The following is a 20,026-nucleotide window of genomic DNA, read 5'->3' as shown; positions in this document are numbered from 1 at the left end:
GCGCACGCGCAGGTAGGCGGAGCCGCGAGACGCCATCACCACGGCGACCCGGCGGCCGCGCCGCTTCCCGCCCCGCGCGGCGGGGGACGCTGGGAAGAGGCCGCGCCGGCGCCATGCTCACCTCGCGGACCTTCCTGAAGCGGACGCGGGCGGGTGCGGTGGTGAAGGTGGTGCGGGAGCATTACCTGCGCGACGATATTCCCTGTGGTGCCGACGCCTGCCCGCTCTGCCCGGCCCGGCCCGGCCAGCCCCTGGGGCTCGAGGCGCGGCCTAGCGGTGCCGCCAGCGGCCTGTGCCCCGGGCCGCACTACCTGCTGCCCGACACCAACCTTCTCCTGCACCAGGTGAGCGCCTCGCGGCCTCGGTTCGGTTCGGTGCGCGCGGGTGGGGATGGTCCTGGGGCTCGTGCTGCCCTCAGCACCGCGCTGGGCCTTCCCCTGTTGTCCGCCTGCTCCCGAGGCTGCGATTTGTCTGCCTGCCACCGCAGTGAGGAGCTTTCAGCGTCGCCCGGACCGGCCTGCTTTAGGCCGTTGGGGCCGCATACGATTCCACGAGTGTGGGATGAACTCTTCTTTGTAGTTCGTCAGCAGTACAAAGTGAGAGGCGGAAGGATTGAGAGCAGCCCTACCGAGAGGGACCTGCGTGCCCTGGTGACGGGCAGGCTGGACATGAGCCAGCAACGTGCCCTCACAGCCCTGAAATCCAACTGTATCCTGGGCTGTATCAAAAGGAGAGTAGCCAGCAGGTCGGGGAGGGTGATCCTGCCCCTCTGCTGTGTGCTGGTGAGGCCTCACCTGGAGTACTGCATCCAGGTGTGGAGTCCTCAGAACAGGAGAGACGTAGACCTGTTGGACTGTGTACAGAGGAGGGCCACAGAAATGATCCGAGGGATGGAACGCCTTCCGTCTGAGGGCGGGCTGAGAGAGCTGGGTCTGTTCAGCCTAGGGAAGGGAAGGCTGTGAGGTGACCTGATAGCGGCCTGTCAGTGTCTGAAAGGGAGCTACAGGAGAGAAGGGGACTTTAGCAGGGCCTGTGATGACAGGACAAGGGGAAATGGTTTCAAGCTTGGAGATTCATGATCCTTTGGGTCATGAACCTTCTAACCCTGGCCATTAAAGAGGGTAGATTTAGGTTGGATGTAAGGAGATCTTTCACAGTGAGGGAGGTGATGCAGTGGAACGGGTTACCTGGTGATGTGTGTGGTTGATGCCCCGTCCCTGGAGACTTTCACAGCAAGGCTGAATCAAGCCCTGGGCAACCTGATCTAGATGCGTGTGTTCCTGCTCATGGCAGGGCAGTTGGACTAGATGGCCCTCGGAGGTACCTTCCAACTGTAAGGATTCTATGATTCTAATTGCATGAAGGCTTGATGTGATTCTGTGATTCTGCAGATGGAGCAGTAGCAGGCTGGAGGCAAGGAGCTCCCAAGATGAATTCTGAGGGTTTTTTTGATTGCTGTTGAATATGTCTGTAAGGCATGCAGTAGTCTGGTGCAAATGTTTGAGACTGGGAGAAGTAGAACAAGATGTGACAGCCTTAAGTTGCAGCAGGGCAGGTTCAGGTTGACTGTTAGGAATAATTTTCTCAGAAAGAGCGGCGGTGCACTGGAAGAGGCTATCCAGGGAAGTTGGTGGTGTCACCATCCCTAGAGGTGTTCAAGAAATGTGTTGCACTATGTTGTTTGCCTGTGTGTTGCACTGAGGGGCATGAGTTAGTGGGCACAGTTGTCGTGGGTCGATGGTTGGACTAGGTGATGTTAGAAGTCTTTTCCAACTGTAATGATTTGGTAGCCCTGAGTAATTCATGAAGGCTGTTGTCAGTTACTCAGGAGAAGGGCAGGGCACTCTGGCATTTTAGCAGTTATTGAACACTCAGAGAATTTGCCAGGGTACACTGGGAAGAACCAGAGCAGTGGGGATGTGATGGTTGTGGTGACAGCAGGAACAGGTTTTTACCCAGTTACAAGGCTGCAACAGCAAGATTGGGCCTGGTAATTTAGCCTGCATGTAGAAAAACGCCACAGTTCTGATGCATTTCCATTTTGTTCCTCAGATTGATATTCTGGAAGACCCTGTTATTAAGAATGTCATTGTGCTACAGACAGTTTTACAAGAGGTCAGGAATCGGAGCGCACCAGTATACAAACGAATCAGAGACGTGATCGGAAACCCTGAAAAACACTTCTATTCCTTCACCAATGAACATCATCGGTACGGTTTGGAATAGGGTATAACGTTGTACTGAAGTTTGGTAAAGGAACTGGTACGTGTGAATCAGGCAGGTAAAATGAGACTGATGTGCACAACACTTGATATATCTAAGAAGTCCGGCTGAGGAGTAATTGGATGTTACAGGAGCTTTCTCATTTTATAGTTGGTGTTGGCACGCGTATCTTCTGAAAAGGTGATTAAAATTCTGAATAAACTTGTCCGGCAAGACCTTTAACCTGAGCAGTGGAATCATGGTTATGCATTTTACACAAATTCTGATGCGTTATTACTACTGCCAGTTCAATCCGTAGAACTCAAATCAGCTAGTTAGCAGCAAAAAAAAGGGGATGCAGTTAATTTGCCTTTATGTAGTTTCTGCTACAGCAGCATCAAGGCTCAAGCAGTGCTTGTCTTGAATGCTGTTCTGTTCAGTCCTCAGTGAGGACACTGTGTAAGAAATTGCCATTTCCTCGTCAGTTTTTTTGATCCTGTGTCCAAAGCCTTCAGTGCTCTTTAATGTTACACGTTTTAAAAATTGGTTCAGCTGTATTTCTTTTGTCCCTACAGTCTAAAATGTTTGTCTGAAAACAATAATAATTGTAACTGTAGATAGATGTTTGGATTTCTTGTTTGATGTAGTTGGCTTTGCTAACCTTCTCCCTGCCTGCTCCCTTTTTTTTTTTTTTTCTTTTTTTATTTGAAATTGTTAGAGAAACATACATAGAGCAAGAGCAAGGAGAAAGCTCTAATGACCGCAATGACAGAGCCATTCGGGTAGCAGTAAAATGGTACAGTGAACACTTGAAGAAAATACAGAATGAGGAGAATGAAGACATCCAAGTTATCTTTCTTACAAACGACAGAAATAATAAGGAAAAAGCCCTTGAGGAAGGGATAACTGCTTATACATGTAAGTATGGAGGCATGAAGATTTAATTTATTGCTCAGGTATAAAATTTCAAGTGTCTTTATACCTAAATTCTCTGCCTCTCTTGCATAAATATTTGTGTGTGCTTTTGTAGGTGAGGAGTATATTAAAAGCTTGATAGATAATCCTGATCTTGTAGATCGTCTTGCTTGCGTATCTGATGAAGGGGTATGTCTTTATTCTCTTTTGGTTTATTTATTTTATAATATAATTTTGCAGTCTGTTACTGGATGCCATTTGTCAGGCTACTAGCATCAGTTCAGAAAAAGGATTCTGGTCTTCATTACCATTTTGACAGTAAAACTTTTTGATGACTGAAAAGAATACTGCAGCTATTTTAAGTGCTGCTGATATGCCTACTGGAAGGTATTGTTTAGTTCTTTGTAAAAAGCCAGTTGCTAACATGGGAAGCTTAACAAGTGATTCAAGGAAGTGTATAAGTACTGCAAATAATTGAACTAAAATTAAAACTTCAGAAGTCTGCATTGCAAACCATCTAGAAGTTTGTTTTGTGTTTGTTATTTCACAGTTCATTTGTCAGAAACATGTTTGATGAAAAGATTCGATATAGTCATAAGTTGATAGAATTGTGTGCTGCAGCTCGAAGATGGGTTACTTCATCATCGTAGAATTATGGTAGAATGGGTTGGAGGCCCATCTGGTTTTCCCCTCAGGCTGTGGGCAAGGTTGCCACCCACTAGAACAGAATTCCCCACCCAGGCATGTCCCATAAGACTCACACAGCTGAAAACTAGCACACCTAAAGTAAAGTGAAGGAAGGGATGCCATTCAGAGGGACCTTGACAGGCTGGAAAGGTGGGCCCGGGCGAACCTGATGAGGTTCAACATGGCAGGCAAAGTGCAGAGTTTTGCACTTGGGCTGGAGGAATCCCAGGCATCCATGCAGACTGGAAGGAGCAGTCCTGGAGAGCAGCCCTGTGGAGAAGGACCTGGGGGTCCTGATGGATGAAAAGCTAAACATGAGCCAGCAGTGTGCCCCTTGTGGCTTGAAAAGCAAACGGTATCCCAGTGGGCTCCATCAGAAGAGGGGTGACCAGTAGGGACAGGGAGGTGATTGTCCCTCTCTACTCTGCTCTTTTGAGGCCCCATCTGGAGTACTGTGTCCAGGTCTGGAGCCCCCAGTACAAGAAAGACAGAGAGCTGTTGGAGAGGGTCCAGAGGAAGGCCACAAAGATGATCAGGACACGGGAGCACCTCCCCTATGGAGACAGGTTGAGGGAGCTGGGCTTGTTCAGGCTGGGGAAAAGAAGGCTGCGGGGTGACCTCATTGTAGCCTTTCAGTACGTCAAGGGAGCCTACAAACAGGAGGGGAATGAACTCTCTGAGAGGGTAGATAACTGCAGGACAAGGGGAAATGGTTTTTTTTGAAGTTGAGGGAGAGGTTGGATGTTGCGGTAGTTCTTTACAAGGAAAGTGGCGAGGTGCAGGAACAGGCTGCCCAGAGAGGTTGTGGATGCCCTTGCAAGGCCAGATTGGATGGGGCCCTGGGCAGCCTGGTCTACTAGATGATCTTTGAGGTTCTTTTCCACCCAGGCCATTCTGTGATGATAGTTACTCTAATGGATTGGAGTGGGACATGCGAGAGTGGGAGGCTGAGCTGATCTTTTCAGCAGTTATCTGCAGTTCATTTAACTTCAACTGATTCATGCAGCTGCTCTGTGCTCTGTAGTACTGTCCTAATGTTTTTTTCCAAGTCTATGTTTAGTGAATGCATAAAAACAAACGTCTCCATCACTTATGTGGTGACCTCTTAAGTCTGTGCAGGCAAGCAGGGAGAGAAACAGAGGTGTTCTTAGTGTTGTCACATTTTTGTGCTTTTTGTGCTTCATTAGGAAAGTTACTGTTCAATACCAGTTTGTCATTCTTGTGCATTTCTGTTCCTATACATAGTTATAATTTCGGAGTTTGCTAACTTGAGTTTCATGTTCCTGAGATGATCAGTTTTGGAGTAATTATGAATGTAAAAGACTATTTCTTTTTTTTTTTTTTTTTTTTTTTCCCCCTTAAAGAAAGAAATAGAAAGTGGCAAAATAATTTTCCCAGAACACGTTCCTCTTAGCAAATTACAGCAAGGAATAAAATCTGGCATTTACCTCCAAGGAACCTATAGAGCAAGCAGAGATAATTATCTTGAAGCTACTGTTTGGGTTCACGGGGATGCTGAAGAAAACAAAGAGGTGAGTGTTTTAACTTTGCACTGTGAATTTTGCTTGGTCATTACTGAATGATTATGTAATTATTTCACAGTGATAAGTGGTATTAAATGGCAGTATTATTTTTTTCTCTTTTTGTTTATTTTTCTGACATGGGGTTTTTGCTTTGTTTTTGTGGAGATAGACTGCTGAAATAGTGAGGATGCCTTTTTTCAAGAAAGATGTTAAAAGGCATAATGTGTTCTTTGAGAAAGTGTATAATAAACTAAAATGGAATCTTTGATTTGGAACACTGTCATATTCAAGTCAAGTGGTATTTTCTTAAATTATTTTAAAGTGTGTGATGAAAAAGTAATAAACTCATAGGAAGATTTTTCAGAAAAACTGTGGTGAGCCCTCGTGGAGCTCTCTTGCGTTATTTGCCCTGGTGTTTTTAGGCTGTTGCCCTTTGAGCAGTTTACCTTGGTTTCTTCCTGCTGGATTTTGAACGTGCAGCTGGTACAATTGGACACGTACTGTTTCCAAATGGCAGCAGATGGCTCTTCACTCTCTGTTTCTGGTGGCAGCTGACAGTTCTTCCTTGGCTCTCAAATTATTGTATTCCAGTCTCACAACAGTATGTGGAAGGCTCTTAGCCTGCAAAAACAGAAGAATTTTCTGATTTGAAGAAGAAAAAAATTGAGAAAACAAGTGGTTTTACTGGGACTTCTGGAATTCTGAAATAAGAAATTGGTTGAAAGGCCGCAGACAGAGGGTGGTCATCAATGGCTCTGTGTCCAGGTGGAGGCCGGTGGTAACAAGCGGCATCCCCCAGGGGTCTGTCTTGGGACTGGTGCTCTTTAACATCTTTATCAGTGACATCGATGAGGAATCCCAGGCATCCATGCAGACTGGAAGGAGCGGTCCTGGAAAGCAGCCCTGTGGAGAAGAACCTAGGGGTCTTAATAGATGAAAAGCTTAACATGAGCCAGCAGCGTGCCCCTTGTGGCTTGAAAAGCAAATGGTATCCCAACAGGCTCTATCAGAAGAGGGGTGGCCAGCAGGGACAGGGAGGTGATTGTCCCCCTCTACTCTGCTCTTGTGAGGCCCCATCTGGAGTACTGTGTCCAGGTCTGGAGCCCCCAGTACAAGAAAGACAGGGAGCTGTTGGAGAGGGTCCAGAGGAGGGCCACAAAGATGATCAGGACACCGGAGCACCTCCCCTACGGAGACAGGTTGAGGGAGCTGGGCTTGTTCAGGCTGGGAAAAGAAGGCTGCGGGGTGACCTCATTGTAGCCTTTCAGTACGTCAAGGGAGCCTACAAACAGGAGGGGAATGAACTCTCTGAGAGGGTAGATAACTGCAGGACAAGGGGAAATGGTCTTAAGTTGAGGGAGGCAAGATTTAGGTTGGATGGCAGGGGGAAGTTCTTTACAAGGAAAGTGGCGAGGTGCTGGAACAGGCTGCCCATAGAAATTGTGGATGCCCTGTTCCTAGAGGTGTTCACGGCCAGATTGGATGGGGCCCTGGGCAGCCTGGTCTAGCATTAAATGTGGAGGTTGGTGGCTCTGCCTGTGGTGGGGAGGGGTTGGAGATTCATAGTCCTTGAGGTCTCTTCCAACCCTGGCCATTCTGTGGTTCTGTGAATTCTGAAATAACGTCATGAGTACCAAAAGAAACTTAGACAGTGCAAGAAGTGTGTCACAAACAGAGCGTGGAGCCTGTTGTACATTTATACTCTTCTGTTACACTGATGTGAATCTTTTGTTGCTGTCATTATAAACATCTGTATTTCCGTTTTGTTTTCTAAAAATCCAGATAATTATACAGGGTCTTAAGCATTTAAACCGAGCAGTTCATGAAGATATTGTAGCTGTGGAGTTGTTAGCAAAAGATGAATGGGTGGCACCATCCTCAGTGGTCTTGCAAGATGATGGCCAGAATGAAGATGACATTGAAATGGAAGAAAAGAAAGAAAACATTGTATGAAACAAAATTACCTTTTTAAATTATTATTATTTTAATGATTCCTGTCTTTATTAAGAGATAAATGTTACTGAGCAGTAGCCAAGTAATAATGCAAAGCTATATTCTGATATGCAGATAGACTGGTTGGTTTTTAATGGCAATGCATACATTTGGAACAGGTTATAAAATACTCCTTATCTACTTGCAGTAATTCTGCTTACTGTATATGCACACGTGTATGTATGCCCTGTGCAATAAATATTTGTGTTTCCTTAAAAATACAATCTTCCCACTGAAGTCCGTGGGAATACATTTTAATTACTGTGTTTAAAATTGTTTGAGAATTTTTCAAGATGCATAAAAAGGCTTCTTAAAAATGAAAATAATGGGTTGGGGGAAAAAATGGAGATAGTAAGGAAATGAGCAGAGACTGTAGTACAGGATAGCATTTCTTTAGGCTTTTTCTGTTCTTTATTCTAAAACCATGTCCACAAGAAAACTTGACAAATTAGTCATGTTTCAAATATTAAGAAGCCCAGGGAGGCATTATTCCATTCATGATGTCATAAGAGGGTTCATGGCGCTGTAGTGATACATAACCTACTACCAGCAAGGTTTGAGATGAGTGCTGATTTTAAATGGTTCTGTGGTCTTTAGCTTTTGTTTTTTGTTTTTTTTTTGTCTCAGTTGAAGGTTTCTGTTAACAAGAACATGCTGAGACCTACAGGAAAAGTGGTGGGTATTATAAAGCGAAACTGGCGACCGTTCTGTGGCATGCTCTCCAAGTCACAGATTAAAGAGGTAAGGCAGTAAATCTACTGTAAGGGTAGGATTTAAAAACAAAACAAAACAAAGTAGAAATAATTTGTTCCTTTGTCTGTGTTAATAGGCAAGGCGACACTTGTTTACACCAGCTGATCGCAGGATTCCTCGGATTCGAATAGAAACAAGACAAGCAGATAAATTGGAAGGACAAAGAATAATTGTTGCTATTGATGGTTGGCCTAGGAATTCTAGGTATCCTAATGTAAGTTCTAATACTTCTTTCTTAACGCTTACCTATCTGACATTTAACTGTTAGACTGAAAGGCTAATGGAGTTGTTTTGAGTTATGTGTAAACCCTCAGCTTTTAGGCAAAACAAACTGCTGTTTGCAAGTCTAACAGCAGCATAGATGTTATCATAAAAGGCTTTATGTGAAGAGCAGATTTATCTGTGAGTAATGAAGGTCGCTTGCACTCAAACAAAATTTAGCCCTGTATTTGGAAGTTTGAGGGGGGGAGGAAAAGGGGGAGCGTGGAGGGATCCATTTTCTCTTTCATGTGGACAGTAGATATATTGCATGTGGAAGGAAGAAGATATGTTTAAGGCTCAGGGATACAACCATAATAGGCTTAGGACGTTTCTACAGAGTAAATGGATGCTGTATGCTAACAAGAGATAAGATTGCACTTGTAAAAGTTTTGTGAAAATGAAATCCTGTACAGAATACAGGGATTTCACTTCTTCACTTCCTTGAAACATCATCACATGTGCCAGCTATTCCAGTAATAAAATAGAAATCTAATTTACGCTAGCTAGATTGTTAAATAAACCAAGAAAGCTGTTTTGCTAGTTACAGGTGTGCTGCTGTTGCAATGTTAAGCATCTTTAGTATATGCTACATTGCAATTGCACTACTTAAAACAAGTTAGATTGAGTTGATGAGAGGGAAAAAAAAAAGGCATTTAAAGTATTTATCTTAGGTTTATTTCACGTATTTAATTACTTTCGAACATACAGTGTTACTTGATGTTTGTGTGTGTGTGTGTGCGTGTGTGCATATATGTGTTTGCGTTTATATCATAGAATCACCAAGGCTGGAAAAGACCTCCAAGATCATCCAGTCCAAAATCCTCCTGTCACCCGTATTTCCCCACTAAGCCGTGTCCCTCAGTACATCTAAACATTTCTGGAGCACCTCCAAGGATGGTGACTCCACCACCTCCCTGGGCAGAGAGTTCCAGTGCTATATATGTACATATACACGTGTATGTTATTTCTCAGGGTCATTTTGTGAAGAATTTGGGAAGTGCTGGAGATAAAGAGACTGAGACAGAAGTTCTTCTCCTTGAACATGATGTCCCTCATCAGCCTTTCTCTCAGAATGTCCTCAGTTTCCTACCAAAAATGCCATGGAGCATTACTGAAAAGGTAATAGGTTCAAAATATAATTACTGTGCTGTCTTCAAATTACGATATTCTTGAATGGTCCAGTGCACCAAAAATAGAGGGATAAAATTATCCTAAAATTCAGGTTGTTCTGAACATTTAGTCTGCTTTTCTGTGGAAAGTTCTCCACAAGACTTTGAATTTTGGCTGAAGTTTGTTAGAGTTTGTTAGAGGTAGATATGTTAAAATTAAAAACAAAACAAAAACACAAGAAAAACTACCGTAATGCAGATGTCATTTGAAATGTTTAAAAAAATTTGTTTAACAAAGGTGGTAGATTACAATTCATATATATATAAAAATCATCTGTGAGTTGGGGGGCTTTCCTGCATCTCAGTAGACAGGGTTGTAACCAAATGCAGTAGCCTACATGTCTTTTCTCAGATTATTTTGGTGTTAATTTTAATATATTCCAGTAGAATCCAGTACGGTAATCAGAGGAAGGAAAGTTACTGTTTGCTTGTTTTAATTGATGTGAGTGAATTTCAGATTCTCCACGGTATCTTAAATGTGGGAAATGGTTGGTTTAGAATGTGAAGAAAAGGAAACACTTGATTGGAAAGATGGTTTTATTCTCTGTTTCCTTTTTGCTTGCACTATAACAAAATTTCGGTAGTTATCATTGTCTTGCCTTTGTTATCACTACAGTCTCTGTGCATCTCTTTTGTTTGGTTGAATAATGTTGCAGACTGTGTACTTAAAAATATGTGATTACTTTGGAAAGTCTTACACAAAGTCTCAAATTATCTTTTCTCAAATTATCATTTCTTTTTATTTCTCCTTTAATGTGGATGTTCTGATGTTCTGTACAACTTCCTTTTTTTTTTTTTTTTTAATTTAAATTTCAGGATATGAAATATAGGGAGGACTTGAGGCATCTGTATGTTTGTAGCGTTGATCCTCCTGGCTGTACAGATATTGATGATGCATTGCATTGTAGAGAAATAGGAAATGGAAATCTGGAGGTGGGTTGTGTTCTTGTTTGCTTATTTGCTTTTCGGAACAGTCAGTAGTGAGAACAGTAATTGATGCAAGCAAAACTCTAGGTGTGTTGTGAAAGAAACCGATGGTCTGCACTGCTGACAAGTGAGGTGGGAATAAAGAAACGTAGTTGACTTGCATTACATCAGTATCTAAAGCATAATTGAACGTCTTCTCAATTGAACCTGCTGTCTGCTCATTTGATGTGAGAAAGTAACGGGTTTTATTTACTGCTTTAACTGAATATAGACACAAGTATCTATGGCTATGGCTAGGATGAGGAACTAGTGGAAGGAGTGAAGTTACGGCTGTAATAGTGAAGGACTAATTAGAAAAAGTCACTGAAAAGCTACAAGATGAACACAAGCTCTGTACCTCACTGTATCTGATTTAGGCAGATTTTCTTTGTTACTTTGTAATTGCAGTAGCAGAGAATGCCAAAATTAGAAGTCCAGCAAACAGGGAAAAGCAAGAAACCTGAAGAGTTGAATTGGTAATGAATGCAGTTTTCCACTAAACGTACACATGGCTTTATTGTTCAGAATTGCTACAACTGTTCATTTTCTGCAATGCTTTTAACTCTTCCTACTTGTAAATATAGAAGTTGCTGGGAGGAATAGGAAAAGGGTAAATTGGGTTTGAAATAAAACCTTGAGAAAGTTTCTTTTATGTTGAGAGCTGTTTGCTTCATAGAATGTATAACGTGACACTGCCTGGGTTTTGTTTTGTTTTGTTTTTTTTTAAGGTTGGTGTGCATATTGCAGATGTCAGTCATTTTATTCGTCCAGGAAACGCTTTGGATGAGGAATCAGCAAAAAGAGGAACAACTGTATATCTGTGTGAAAAGGTAAGTTTTCTATATGGAAAGTTTTTTGTGCAATTAAGTGGTTGGATTTTTCATTGCTTTCCTTTCCTTTGTTCCTGATTTGTACAATGTTATCAGAATGATGGAGAGTATTATTTTCAAGTTTTCAGTGTACTAAAAATCACAATGTGAAGTAATTGTGACTAGTGATGCATTTTATCTGTTATTTTGCAGAGGATTGATATGGTTCCAGAACTGCTTAGCTCCAATTTATGCTCCTTAAGATCTAATGTGGACAGGTATGTGTATACGATCTGTATGTCGATCCTGACAAGAAACTCCAGATGTGTGTGCATGGATTTTAACAGATTTCCCCCCCATTCCCCTTTTCATAGGCTTGCATTTTCGTGTATATGGGAGATGAACCAAAAGGCTGAAATTCTAAACACCAGATTTACAAAGAGTATTATTAATTCCAAGGTTGGTTGGATGAATGTGGTATTTATTTAAAAGAAAAGAACACTTCTTGTGAGAAACGTTGTACTGAAGTTTTCCTGTTTCTGTTACTGATGTGCTTTCTCAAAGTTAGGAAACCAAGCTTGAATCCTTAAGTGAGGGAAAATATTGTTATCCTATGCTATTCTTCTAGACATTCAGTGGTGCAATGTTGTTTTGTACAGTCACTTTATAGTATTTCATTTAAAAAATATAAATGCATTGATACATATTAGACATAGTTTGCTGTACACCAGCTAGTCATCTAGTTAAGTGCAGGTATTATATCAGCATTTGAAAAGAATACTGTGCATGTTTACTTTTTTCTTGGAGTTTTGCGTAGATCTGTGCTGTTCTGTTATTCTTTGAGAATGATGTTCATAGAGGTGTTGAGCAGAAAGCTTTGTATTATTGTGAATGAGCTTTGACTGAAAAAACCTGTTTTTTTTCTGAGAGATAGAAGTGTGCTTTTTCAGTATTATGACGTTTTGTTTTGTTTTTCTCCAAGGCTTCTCTTACGTATGCTGAAGCACAGATGAGAATTGATTCGGCAACAATGAGTGATGATATTACTGTCAGCCTGCGTGGACTAAACAAATTAGCAAAAATTCTGAAGAAGAAAAGAATTGATAATGGGTAAACAATGCAGTGATGCTGTTATTTTTTCCTTTTTTCATCTCTTTTTTGCTGTTGAACTACATGAAGATGCTCTATATCCCGTTTTGCACTTAAACTCTTTTGGAAACAAAAGCTAATAGTGATGTGTATCAGCACTGCTATTTCTACTGTTTTGAACGTTAATTCCTTTTTCTTTTCTTTTTTTTAAATTAGCATTTTGTTACAAAGCAAGTTGTTGTAGGTAGGCCTCCAACTCAGCTGCTGTTTCTCCTTTACAGTAACATCACTTAACTGTCTTGCAGAGCTTTGACGCTTTCCTCACCAGAAGTTCGTTTTCACATGGATAGTGAAACTCACGATCCCATTGATCTGCAAACTAAGGAACTTAAGTAAGCCCTGTTGGTTTCCTCAGCTACTTAAAAATTCCTATTTTTCCATCCCTATCCCGAATTAAGTATCAGCCTGTAGTGTACAGAGTTTATGCAGTAGTCCAAGTCAGTAATCGTAGGAAAGATGGTTCTTCTGTATTTTACTACTCTGTTTATGAAGTATGTTTGAGCTCTGTTTCATCCATGAGCTTAAGTCTTTGCTACTGGTTTAATGGAGCACTAGGTTACAGGCTCTCCACATTCTCTGTAATGCTTTCCTACTAACAGAGGAAGGGAAAGTAGAGTTTGGAGGAGTGGATTACTGGAACTTTAACAACAACATGGTAATCGTTGCAGAGGTGCAGAGTGATATTGACAGCCTTACTGAGGAGTTTTTAAAATGGTGCTACTGATTCAGTTTCTGAGTCCAGATCCTCCTGTCCTACTAGTAGGTATTTTCTGTGCTAAAATCCATATGCAGATCTTACACTTGTGTATACTGTTATGACTTGATGGTGTGCAACATAGTGCTTTCAAGCTTTGTATGTGTGCTTGAATAGTATTCTTAAGCATAAGAAATCCGTTGGTCTTTCCAGAGATAGCATTGCCATTTTAAAGAGTGTTTTTCTCCGGATTTGTTATTTTAGAATATTTTGGGTTTTTTTTTTTTTTTCTTCAGTCCCACCATTTGAAGTTTAGTAAGTACATTTTGGCATGCTCTCAGTCTTAAAAATGTATGCCTACTTTGTACCATTTTAAAAAATTCTAGATAACTAGATAGTGTTATAGAATATTGTTAGGATAATAATAGGATACATAGCAAGTATCTAATTTGACACTTTTCTAACTATACAAAATATTTTCTGTTGATAGAGAGACCAACTCCATGGTTGAAGAGTTCATGTTGCTTGCCAATGTCTCTGTGGCACAAAAAATTTATGATGAGTTCCCAGAGTTTGCCTTGCTCCGGAAACATCCTGCTCCTCCTCCATCGAATTACGACATCCTTGTGAAGGCAGCCAAGTCCAAGGCAGGTTTTTACCATTCTCATGAGTTAATTTAAAAAGCCGTGCTTTCTGTCTGGTTGGCCACTTATCCAAGAGTGGCAATTGGAAATCAATGTCTTGAAAACATATATTGATTTGCCTTTTACCTGCTGGTACCTGCAGGAGGCGTCTGTACCTTTAGATGAAAGGAAGAATTATGTGCTTAAAAAAAAAAAAAGACTAACCTCTTTCAGGAAAAGAAAGTAGAAAACACTAATTCTTTCCTGTATTTTAACTGCTAGTGAAACACTTTTCTCATTTCCAAGCCATGGTTGCTGTTTTTCAGACAGTTCTTGGCTTTGAATCACATACACTGTTGCTCTCTGTTAAAGTCTGGAAGTAAGGAAGTGTTTGCATGTGTTCACAGTTTCCATCTTCTCATTAGGTAAGCTAGGGGTTAGTGTAGCCTGAAACAACTCTGATTTGATTAATAAGTCTTAACTAAGAAACATTACTTTTCCAGTTTTGTGATCTTATGTTCAAAGATTGCAGTCCCCAGTTGAGTTGAACCCTTAAGTTCAACCCTAGAGTTGAACCCTAGGCGTTCTCATGTGAGTTAGGAATTCCTTTCCACACAGTTTTTTGTCCCTCTGCCTCCTTTTTTTTTTTTTTTTTTTTTTCCTCTCTTTTTAATAAGAAAGAGGGGGAAAACTCTGGAATGATATCAGTATAATAATATTAATAGAAGAGTAAAAAAAAACAACGCTTCATTTTCCTCTCTTGTAAAGTTGGAGTAGTCTTTTCATTTCTAATCTGAAAATGGTTTTCAAAGCAGTTTTTTACTTGGAAGGCTAAGTTCATTTCCATAGGCAGAAGTTCTTCTAACTATGCAAAGTTACTTTAATGACTCAGAACCAGTGCAGGTGGGCATTTGCATGCTTTTTTGTTGTTGTTGTTGTTGGAATTTTTTAATAAACATGCAGTCACTTTACCGGGATTTGATCTTTACATCATCCTTTGCTGTTAGTGGTGTACACAGATGGAACGTTCTGCTGATCTTGTGCTTTCTTAGAGTATGTGGGAAACAAAACAGTAATAATTTTAAAAATCACTTTCCCCCAGGTGTAAGTTTTAATACCTACGTTACTCCTGAAGTAAAGCTTCCTATTTATTTCCTTTGAAATTACAACAAAGAGCACAATCACACTGTTTGATAGAGCAAGTTCTTTGCTGCAGAACACTGTTTTGCAACACAGTCACCACCATAGCTATGCATTTTTGCCAATGACAAACAAGAGTTCTGTGTGACACTGTTGTCTTATTGTCTACATCTCAGATTTTATGAGGTAGGAAATTTGTTAGCGTTACTAAGAGCTACACGGGTTATACGGGTTCAGCTGTGGTATTTCTGCTTACAATCTGTTCCTTTTGTTTTTTGCTTTCTCCAGAATTTGGAAATAAAGACAGACTCTGCAAAGGCGTTAGCAGAATCATTAGACAAAGCTGAATCTCCTGATTTCCCATACCTAAATACACTGTTGCGAATTTTGACCACTCGCTGCATGATGCAAGCTGTGTATTTCTGTTCTGGAATGGATAGTGATTTTCATCACTATGGTTTAGCTTCACCTATTTATACCCACTTTACCTCACCTATTAGAAGGTACTTTCTTTCATTTTACAGTATTGTCAGAGGACAGAAGAAGTGATTTATTTGTTAAGAGAGTGCATTGGAGATTGTGTTTCCATTCAGCTTAAAATTTGAATTGGAAAGGCAGTGGCTTTACGTTACAGAAGTGTTATACAAACCAACTTTGTCCAGCTTTAAGTAAGTCAAGCAGAGAGTAAGGCAGTGTTTGGCTACTTGTCAAGAGGAAGCTTTGTTGTAAACATTTAGATTCCTTCATATAAAAACATATGAAAATATTGTTAATTTGAATTTTCTTAATTAAACTTATTACAATGAAATTTAAGGCAATGTCTCTCTTGTGTGGGTAATTTCTAGAGCTTCTTGGAGTTCCACTAGTGAATCATGTTTGTTAACAGATACGTTAAAGAATTTCTGGCTCAAATTCTCATAAAAGCTGTGTGCCAGGAGCACTGTGTGATTATGTTTTGCAGAGTAAGGGCACTGAAATGAAGTTTTCCTAGTTCTTGAGAAAGGAAAGAGGAAGGGGCTTAACCTGTTGTGCTGAAACATCATTCTTGAGTTCAAAGTTAAAGCTTTATTTCTTCTTTGTAAGTATTTAGTAATGCAGGCTGCATTGGTAAACTGTAGGAAAGAATTCCTTAGATTAAAAAAGAAAATGGTGTAGTTCATAGTATTGTGAAGATACTCTCTGCAGAGTGTATATTTGATCAGCAAAGAGAATGTGATCTTCTAATTAATGTAGAGAGTTATCAGCAGACCATTACTATTAGAAAGAATTCTTGAGCTGTGAGATCTGCAAAAAAGCAAAATGTTAGTCAAACTGATAAAAACGTTTTGACACATCACAGATCTTCTCTGCAGGTATGCTGACATTATAGTGCATCGTCTTTTGGCCGTGGCCATAGGAGCAGACAGTACCTATCCAGAACTTACTGATAAACATAAACTGGCAGATCTGTGTAAAAATCTCAATTACCGGCATAAAATGGCTCAATATGCACAAAGAGCATCTGTTGCTTTCCACACACAGGTAAATACTACTGAGATGTAAGCATGATCTGTTGGGGATTCATGTTGCCCTTAAAGGAAAGGAAGAAACACTGAGCAATAACAGGCAGGTTGTGCTTTGGTGAGCAAAAGTAAGTCTGCAGGAATTATTATGAAAAAGTGCAGTTTCTTCAAGGAAAAGCTTCAACGTAACATTCCTGGTACTGAAGAGCTTAGAGTTGCATTTCTAGAAAGTGCTTTTAACTGTCTATATGGGTTCTGTTGTTTCTAGAAAGTACTTTTAACTGTCTATATGTCTATCATTGGCTTTCTTTTTTGTGTGTGTGTGTGCATATATGTATATTTTTAATAAATATTCTGAACGAAATGGTATTATAAATAGCGAGTATAATTATTTGAATGAACTTTTTAAATATGGTGTGTAATAGTAAGTATAGATCTATATTTGCTCAAGTATTTTACTCTTTTTAAGTGGGTATATTTTTAATCCAGAAGGGAATGTGCTAACACCTTTTTTCTTCTATCTTCTGTTACAGCTGTTCTTTAAAACTAAGGGAGTAGTGAATGAAGATGCGTATATATTGTTTGTAAGAAGAAATGCAGTAGTGGTTTTAATTCCAAAGTATGGGTTAGAAGGAACAGTCTTCTTTGAAGAAAAAGATAAGCCAACACCAAAACTTGATTACAACAGTGAGGTACATTTCGTAAGGTTTATTCTTCTTTGCCTTTTTTTTTTATTTATTTATTTATTTTATTTATGAGGTACACAAGCAAAATGACTAAAATCTATTCTAGTTGTGTTAGAAGGGTAACAGAGCCTTTTCTAATTTCATAGTATTTTATTACCCTGCAGTAGTAGTATTGTTGTGATCTTTGAGTTTAAGCAAAAAGGTTCTGACATCAGAATGGGTTTTTTTGTAATAGACAATATCTAATGATCCCAAAAAAATGCCACACAGATGTGTATCTGCACCCTAACTCTCTGGACATTAACTACATCTCAAAATATGTACTTGTATAAAAATGTAAGACAGTATGAACAGTAAGTATTAATACAAAATTTGAACTTACAGGTACCATCACTTACTGTGGAAGGCACAACACTATCTGTATTTGACAGAGTCAAAGTGAACATTACGTTAGATGCGTCCAACATTCAACATCAGAAAATTCGGATGGAATTGGTAGAACCAAAGGTAAGACACAAGATTTGTGGTTTCTAGTAACCTGAAGGTCAGGATACAGCAAAATTGAAATACAACCTAAAAGTAAAAAATAAAAATTATTAAAAAAACACCTCCAAAATCAACCAAAAAAAAAAATATCAGTGAGCAAATCTATAGTGATTTGCTTCGTATCTATTCTCATTAAAACATAGATCTGCTTTTACTGTGTGTTGAAAAGCAGGAAGGGTTCTAAATGAAATTTCCTTTCTTGGCCAATTAAGAATATTACCGTTGGAAGGATGATGATTTGCTGAAATGGTATATCTTAAGATGTGTGGTTCTGTAATCAAATTGCTCTGAAATTCTGCCAGAACTCAGTAGGATCTTCTTTTAGCTCCAGTAAATTACTGTGCAACTCTGATAGCATCCTCAGAAGGAAGCTGTAATTGCTGGTTCTTTAATGAACACAGAGTACATAAACGGCAGTGCTTTCTTACCACAACTTCCACAATCCAAGAGTCTCTCGTGATAATACTGAAACAACTGTAATCTCTTAATAAGTGTGTGTCTGGCTTTAAAAACTGTTTCTGCTTTTAGCTGCTTCTCTCTGCATCTGAGACATTGGGGTTTTCACTTGGTCTCATGCCTCAGGCCTGCTGAACGTTTTGCATGGCAGTACAAGGTTGTGCGTACTTGCATTACGTTGTACATGACTCTTTTGGTAAACGGTTTGTTGCAGTAATTGAGTATATAAAATGAATAAATATAGTAATGCAGGGGAAGTGAAAATAAACAAAATATGACTGTTTATACACATATGTTAGCTTTTTCTGAGAAATCATGTTTCCAAACATGTTTTGGTCTGTTGTAGTAGTCTGAATTGGGATCATTTAACTAATTTCTCCAGAAAATATATCATTACACAGCCTAGAAAGCTAGAATGCTTTATGCTTTCTTGTGACATTTACTCATTGAGAACAATTAAATTTTTGCTTTCACATTCTCTCTTCTCACAGTCTGATATTCCCTAGCTTGTCATAATGGTTACTTTCATCCTAGGTGTCTTAACAAATCCACACCTTAAGTTTATGGTGGTGGGTCTTTAATTCCAGTATAGGTGCCTGTGTTACTCTGCAATTAATTGTAACCATATTAGAATATAACTTGAATGAGCAAGTAGCATGACTCTTCTTCTGGTATATGCTCTTGCAATTTTCAAATCATTTCTATCCTGATATTGAAATCATAGTAATTAGTTCCTTGCATCAAGTTTCTGAAGTACCTGTTACCTCTTTACTGGTCAGGCATTGCAGTTTGCCCATAGACTCACTTGCAGAGAAACATACATGGGTCTAATCCTGGTTCAGTTACTAAAATCAGTAGTATTTCATTCTACAACCTGCTTCACCCACTCTTTTACATATTCTCAAGGAAAGCGTAGCATGCCTTTTAATGACCTCTTTCCTAGAGTGCAGTTTACCACGCCTCTGTAAAGACACAAGCTTTTCTTTATTCTAATTCCTCCTTGTTCTGTATGGTCTGCTTTCCATTTTTCCAATTTCTACCAAGGTGTAATGTAACGTCCCTTTGCTGGGCTATGATCAGAGCCACACATTGAGCCTGACAAGGACTCAGTTTGATGCCTAGTGTTTCATTTAGAAGGGACACTGCTGCTTGCTTAGTGTTTGAGCTGTGATAGCTATGCGATGCTAAACACTTCGTTACATGATTAGTATTTTCTCATGAGGATAGTGTAGCTGTAGAAGGTAAATGTATTACCAGAATAGTAGAAGCTAAAATGCTGTTTTCTGATTTGTTGGTTTACTGTAGATACTTGCAAGTGGTGTTCCTCCACATTTATCTACTGAGACGAACCACAGCAATGAACCAGAAAAAAAGAAGAAGAAGCTGCAACAGTAGCAAGGTCAAATAGTTAAAAAAAGTAGATGTGAGTTACTTGTGTGTACTTATTTTTCCCTATGGGCAAAGTAATAGAAAATACTGTTTACTTTTACATCCACTTTTTAATACTTCGTAAAACTCTTCTCTTTTTACAGTTTGTATGTGTGCAAGAAGATAAGTTTTAAAATCAAATATGTCTATAGTTTTATTGTATGGATGAAAAATAAATACTTCTCCAAAGTAACAGTACTCATGCGTTAGCATTTTATGGGCTGGTTAGGCCTGGTTCTGTGACTAGCGGGGCAGATGGATTCATGAATCCATGCCTCTAGAAAGGGGAAAACAGGGGACCCTGAATAAGTAAAAACAGCAGCAATGATCTGAGAAGAAACAAACTAACTAAATGTGGTATTGTAATGCAAGGTAATGTACTGTAATACTATATAATTAGAATTGAAGCTAATCAATCAAATATGAGAGAATGTCCGAAAAAGCTGAAGACCTTACGCTAACAGTGTGCAGTCGGGACAAGCAGCAGCGAGAAAGCCTGATGATGGAAAAAGAGGAACGTCAGGT

General features: G+C 39.8%; 1 protein-coding gene across 1 annotated transcript; it reads left to right on the top strand.

The window, feature by feature from the left end:
- Positions 1–20: 20 nt before the first annotated feature.
- On the top strand, positions 21–19,468 carry DIS3 (DIS3 homolog, exosome endoribonuclease and 3'-5' exoribonuclease; the record flags this gene model as incomplete). The annotated part of the gene is made up of 21 exons (XM_079549681.1): positions 21–344; positions 2,053–2,210; positions 2,921–3,120; positions 3,233–3,306; positions 5,169–5,336; positions 7,110–7,274; positions 7,947–8,060; positions 8,149–8,286; positions 9,306–9,452; positions 10,319–10,435; positions 11,197–11,298; positions 11,491–11,555; positions 11,652–11,736; positions 12,260–12,387; positions 12,672–12,758; positions 13,611–13,767; positions 15,172–15,386; positions 16,236–16,404; positions 16,919–17,077; positions 17,456–17,578; positions 19,379–19,468. Exons 1-21 carry the CDS (start codon positions 114–116, stop codon positions 19,466–19,468), a joined length of 2,892 nt encoding a protein of 963 aa, XP_079405807.1. The 5' UTR covers positions 21–113.
- Between the last annotated feature and the right edge of the window lie 558 nt (positions 19,469–20,026).

This window comes from Tetrao urogallus, assembly GCF_951394365.1.
Source record: "Tetrao urogallus genome assembly, chromosome: 1".
Classification (NCBI taxonomy): Eukaryota; Metazoa; Chordata; class Aves; order Galliformes; family Phasianidae; genus Tetrao; species Tetrao urogallus.
Note: the sequence above shows the minus strand (reverse complement) of the source record. Positions and strands in the feature narration are given on the sequence as shown.